This window comes from Centrocercus urophasianus, unplaced genomic scaffold (assembly GCF_019232065.1).
Source record: "Centrocercus urophasianus isolate 14NV4802_14NV808 unplaced genomic scaffold, USGS_Curo_1.0 seq_443, whole genome shotgun sequence".
Classification (NCBI taxonomy): domain Eukaryota; kingdom Metazoa; phylum Chordata; class Aves; order Galliformes; family Phasianidae; genus Centrocercus; species Centrocercus urophasianus.
In genome coordinates this window covers 48,130-54,222 of record NW_024885026.1, presented here as the reverse complement: position 1 = coordinate 54,222, position 6,093 = coordinate 48,130, and the positions used below count along the sequence as shown (strand labels likewise).

General features: G+C 57.4%; 1 protein-coding gene across 1 annotated transcript; it reads left to right on the top strand.

Annotated features, from left to right (window-relative positions):
- Positions 1 to 696: 696 nt before the first annotated feature.
- On the top strand, positions 697 to 3,464 carry ARID5A (AT-rich interaction domain 5A). The gene is made up of 5 exons (XM_042834276.1): positions 697 to 875; positions 991 to 1,043; positions 1,125 to 1,222; positions 1,307 to 1,454; positions 1,667 to 3,464. Exons 1-5 carry the CDS (start codon positions 698 to 700, stop codon positions 2,945 to 2,947), a joined length of 1,758 nt encoding a protein of 585 aa, XP_042690210.1. The 5' UTR covers position 697; the 3' UTR covers positions 2,948 to 3,464.
- The last annotated feature ends 2,629 nt before the right edge of the window (positions 3,465 to 6,093 follow it).

Here is a 6,093-nt window from a genome sequence, read left to right as displayed (position 1 = left end):
AAGCCATTTGGGTGAGACGCCCCCCAGTTTGGGGGAGAGCATCCCCAATTTGGGGGTGTCCTGATGGCTGGCGCAAGCCCCGCCTCCTTTGCACGCCCCGCCGCGGCCCGGGGGCAGGAGTACTTCCCATCTTTGGGGAAAAAAGAGCCAATTTTGGGTGCCCACGTGGCTGCCAATAGCATTTTTGGGTTTCTCACACTGCTCCCCACCCCCCAACCCCCCCCTCGCGGGGGTTTATTTAAAAGAGGCTGGAAATAGTCGAGCCGTTAAAGCGGCGGCCGTCAGCGAGCGGTTCAAAAGAATAGAAAGAAGAAGAAAAAGGAGTGGGGAGGGGAGCAGCTGCTTTGCCCAAAAATAGCAACAAGTTTTATAACTCCGGAAAATGTAGAACAAACAAACGAGAAACATTTTTAGCTGAGAAAGGAGGCGGAGGGGAGGGAGGGGAGGGAGGGCGGGGGGGGCGCGGGGGGGGTTAGAGCAAGAATTTCTGCCCTTCTGTTTTCCTGGAAGCCGTTCCTCGTGTTCTCGCACGGCTCCGGAGCTTTGACCAACTTGGCCGCCTGCCCAGGCTGCTGAATAATGAAGGGAGAGCTGCACAAATGCCTCCAGGGTGGACGGGGGGGGGGGGGAGGGGGGAGCTCCCCCACTTCCCCAGTTTGCCCTTCGGGGTCCTTTCTGCCTTTCTGGGTCCCTCCCGATGGCTGCATCCCCCCCCCCCTTCTCCCCCCAGGAGACACCAAGCCCTGAGCAGGCAAAGCCAGCAGATGCCAATGGTGAGAAAGAGGAGGAGGAGGCCTTCCTCGTCAGCCTCTACAAGTTCATGAAGGAGAGGCACACACCCATCGAGAGGATCCCACACCTCGGCTTCAAGCAGAGTGCGTACCTGGGAGCGGCTTTGGGATGGGGGGACGCCTTGGGGACGGAGGAGCTTTTGGGATGCAGTGCTGGCGCGTCACGTCTGGCTGACTCCTTCTCTCCCCTTCTTCCCAGTTAACCTGTGGAAGATTTACAAAGCAGTGGAGAAGCTGGGAGCTTACGAGCTGGTAAGCAGGCAGCGTGCCGCGTCCGTACAGCTCCGTGCTCCTGATCTGGGGGAGGATTAACCCATCTTTGCCCCATCGCAGGTAACAGGGAGACGGCTGTGGAAGAATGTGTACGATGAGCTGGGCGGCAGCCCGGGCAGCACCAGCGCAGCCACGTGCACCCGGAGGCACTACGAGAGGTAGGGGGGGTTTGTGTGCCTGCTCCCCCACCCCCAAGGGGTTCAGTGGGGTTGGGGCTCAGCGCTGTGACTCCCACCCTGCAGGCTGGTCCTCCCGTACGTGCGGCACCTGAAGGGTGAGGACGACAAGCCGCTGCCTCCCAGCAAACCCCGCAAGCAGTACAAGGTCTCCAAGGGCACCGAGATGGGTGAGAAGAGCAGGAGGAGCAAGAAGGAGAAGGGTCGGGAGCAGGTGAGCGGCCATGGGGTGAAGCTTGGGAATGATCCCAGTTCCTGTGCTCAGCCTTCATGCATCCATCCTCAGCCCGGGCACGTGGCTGTGCAGTTCTGGCGAGGGTGAGGGGCAAGAGCAGAGAACTGAGCTTCTGGAGATGGAGGCAGGGAGATGGGGTGGATGCACGGCTCAGCCTGGCACCCACACCCCAAACTGGCTTTTGGTTGCAGGTGGCACCGGAGAAGGCAAAGCCTGAAGTGGCAGCCACCCCTACAGCCAGCAAGGAGGACCCAACAGAGGCCCAGGAGCAAGGCCAGCCAGCGGAGGGACGCACCAGCCCCACGGCCCCGGCCCCGAGCCCTTCTGCAGGGTGTCCCAGCACCTGCCGAGCCCACACTGAAGCCTACAAACGCCTCTTCTCCAGCTTTTACTCCAAAGGCAACCACCCCATCATGTCTCCGCTGGCCAAGAAGAAGCTGCTGGCTCAGGTGAGCAAGGCAGAGTCCTTGCACTGCCTCAAACGCCACTGCCTGGAGGGCAGGGAGGTGGCGAGCAGCGCTCACCCCAACCCAGAGCCCAGCCAGCCAGCTGTCAGCCCCCACCTCAAAGAGCAGAGGAGCCCGGAGACACAAGGATTGAAGGACACACCCCGGGGAGGCCGGAGCGAGGCGGGACCCATCCCCAGCGCATCCCCTGGCAGGACGGACAGACAGCCTTACCCAAGAGCTGAGGACGGGGGCCCTGCGCCCGCTGTCTTCACCGGCTTCTTCCACGCCTATCGCAACGAGGTGCTGAAACCCATCAGCTGCCACCCCTTTGGGGGATATTTCTCCAACTTGAAGGATTTCTTGGAACCACAACCTGAGGACGCGGAGGCCGGCCAAGAGCAGCCCCAAGACCTGCGGAGCAAAGCGTGGAGCAGGGAGAGCCCGCAGCCGGCCGCCTTCGCTGCCGTCAAAGCCTGCTGGGTGCCCCCGGGGGCCGGCTTCACCCCGCTGACACGGAGCCCCACAGCACCCACAGCCAAACGGAGCCGGGACGAGGAGGCTTTGGGCCCCAGCAGGAAGCTGCAGGTCGTTTCCCCCTTTCTCCACAAAACTGAAGGCAGGGACAAGGGCGCTGGCTCGCCCAGGAGCCACCAAGGATTGGCCAAACCCAAAGCCATCATTCCCGGACCCGGCTACGCCGCTCCGCTCACCTCAGTGCCTCAAGCCCCAGATGTTTACAAGGGAGCCATGCTGCGCTTCCCGGTGAACTTCAGCAACTCCCTGGAGCACCTGAAAAACCAGGCAGCCCCAGCGGTGCCGTCTCTCTCCATCAACCCCTTCATCATCCCTGCTTTCCCCAGCCCTGTGATAGCCACCTCCGTGCAGCCCTCCGAGCCCAGGCACTACCCGACGTCCTACGAGGGCTCACTGCAGCACCGGCTCTACCCCACAGCCACTTGGCACAGCCAGCACACCTACAGCACCCCACACACCTCTGCTTTCCACCGTAACACCAAGCTGTAGGGCTGCTGTCCTGCTCTGGATCGGCCCCAGCCCCACAGAGAGGCGAGGCAGCACCCAGATGCCATCGGAGCTGCTGAGTCTCGTGGCAAAGATGAGCTGGACAGTGTCATTTTTACTCTTGGTCTTAGAGATGTTTGTATCTGACATCATACTCTGGGATATTAACTACCAATATCACAAGGTTATATATATATTATATATAAAAAAAAGGGAGCAAATGAGTTGCAGAGGTTTTCTTGCTGAGATGCTGTGTCCCATGCAGCTTTGTGCAGCCAACACAGTGATGCTCCCACCTCGCCATGCTGTGTCCAGGCTGCCCTGCAGCTCCCTGGCACACAGCCTCTGCTCCTCCTACAAAACAATGCAATTTTAGTTCTGAAGTATGTTGCCTTATAGCAGGAGCTCCTAAGGTTATAAGGGGCTCAGGGGGCAGCAAGCATCCACGGGAAGCAAGCTGGCTCCTCCAAAATGGGTGCTGGAGGGCAGCATCCGAAATAAACCTCACTGGATGGTCCCAGCTGGTGGTGTTTGGGGTGTGCTTGATTCCTGGGATTAGGGCTAGGTTGTGGGGGAAAGCCAGCCTCACCCTAGCAGGATGCTTCCTGACCTGGGAGCGAGGCTGAAACCTACCTCTCTTTTTCTTCTGCATTGTTTCTGGCACCTTTTTCCCAGCCTCAGGGGTTCACGGCTGTTTCCTGGAGCATCCACGTGTCCAAGTGTGGGTGCCACAGGCTGAGAGCACGGCGCAGACACGGCATGGACAACCTCCTGGCTCTGGAATCCACCGCAGATGGACAGACAGCACCTGGGATGCGATCTGTGGAGAGAAGAGCAGCACTCTTGGTGGCAGCCAAACGACCCAGGACAACTCCTGAGGAATCTGCAAACCAGCACAGGCCTGCAGAGCACGGCTCCAGCTGCTTTTTGCCTCTGCAAGCTCCCACTGAGCCACTGCAAATGACCCCAAGCCTTTGCTGCAGCCTCAGGACTTGTTTCTCTTGTGCCAGCTGCTCCGCACAACTGTGGGTTGTCCTGGGCACCCTGCTATGAGCTGTTCGATGGAAGGGGCAGAGAGATGCTCGTCCCTATAGGGGCACTTGTTCATCCCCTAAAAACATGAAGAAACAGCAGCAGCAAATCAGCGTTGAAGGACCACTTCTGCTGTTTCCATGGAAAGGAAAGGAATTGGGATAGAAAGAAGAAACAGAGAATTATCCCCACTCTAAGGTGCTTTAGGGGTTAGACTTGGTGAGAAGAGTTCTCACTGCTGCTGAAATAGGTCAGACCAGCTATAAAGCATCACAGACCCACCCAGTTGTGCACCTTCCAGTGTGGACATCAGAAAGGGATTCAATGTGCTGCAGTGTCCTGGCACGCTGTGCCCCAGGAGCCCTGCCACCAAAATGCAGGCAAGTGACACCGGTTTGTGAGCGAGGACGTGGTCACAGGGCTCAAGTTGTCCCTCAGAGACTGTGAGTAAGGATGTGAGAGCAAAATGGGAGATGCCACAACCTAAAGCTATCTCAGCCTTACAGAGAAATTGTGACTGCACTCCTAGGAGATAAAACTGAGCTGCTTAAGAACACTGAGCATCAACAGCTGAGTCTCACCTTTATGAGTCAGGCACACGCTGGTGTCCACAGCTCCCTCAGATGCTAGAGTAAAGCTTAAGCTCACCCAGGCTGTGTCTTTCCCTGATCTGCTCCCTTCCACAGTGCAAGCTGGCAAAGCTGGGCACACAGCCACCTCTTATCTCTGAGCTGGTTGCAGCGTCCACTCAGGTGCAGGGCAGGAAGGAAGCTGAGACCTGGTCAGTTCCCCCATCAGAAAGGCCCACACCTTCCTTGGGAAGCACAATGCCACCTGGGGAAAAAAAGAAAGCAGGAACAGGTCATGCAGGTGGTTGTCGCCCAGCCAGATCCTTCAGTCCGTTATCTGCTCCTCTTTTTAGTCTGAATGTGGCCCAGAAGATGCAGAAATATCAGTTCTGCTGTATAGATTGGCAGGAGGACAGCTGGTCTCACCCCTCCGAGCTGATTCAGTTCTGCATCCTGGCAAAGCAGCAGAGCCACAGGGCTGCCATGAGCTGCTGGATTGCCCTGCTGTCATGTGGGGTTGTGAAGCTGAAACTGGGTGGCTGGCAAAGTCAAATCTTTGCTAACTGTCCCACAGAACCCCAGAAAAAAAAAGAGAGAGGCTCTGGGCTCAGCAGGGCTTGGGATACTGCTCCAGGGAAAGGGCAGAGCTCACGAGTGTTGCTCAGCACCCTCAGAAGACCACTACTCACCATCAGGGTGGTATGAAGCCCAACGCACGAGGCAGCAGTGAGACTGTGAGGTCACAGCGAGTTCCCCAAAAGCTGGGCAGCATCTGGAGCTGCTACATCCAGGAAGGGTGGGAAGGGATGGATGGCATCTCTCGATGAACAAACAGCCCAAGGGGGAAATGGTTATTCCCCTGCTCTGTTTTCCAGGCTCTCCATAACAATCGCATTTCCTCTGCTGTGGTGGTTGGAAGAGCTGACAATAGGATCTTCTCACGAGCCAGCAGGATGAGGAAGTGAGCAGAGATATTAGAAATGTGCCTGCTGTCAGAGCGGGGAGCGTGGGCCACCCCAGCACCACAGATCTCCATCCACAGAGATCCACGCTCCCTGAAGGAGTCTTGGACAACAACCACGACTTTGTGCCCCTCATCCCTCCAGGGAAGAAGGGCGTTGAGGGCTCAGGGTACAGCAGAGCCACAACACGGGACAGCAACATGCAGGGCATGGAGATTAACCCCAGCCATCACAGAAACAAAAGCAGCAAGTCACAACTCTCGGCTCTGTCCTGTGAAAGCAACCCCAGCGACAGCCCTGGTCCTGAGCCTGGTCCTAGGAAACCACCCTTCATACTGCCAGAATCAGCTTCATCTCATCACCCTGGGACTCCATTCTGGGGCTCTGTGGAAGCTGACTGCTTCCCCTGTTTCAGGCTGGTGCCACCCCATGCTTGTTGGTGATGCTTCACACTCCATCATACACGACTGTAAAGGTTGTATCTGCTCTGTGCCCTCACATTTTTTTTTCCAACAAGTTCAAATATTCTCAGAAGCAGAAAACCAGAGGGACATTCCAGTGGAACAACGCTAGCAGGAGGAGCTTC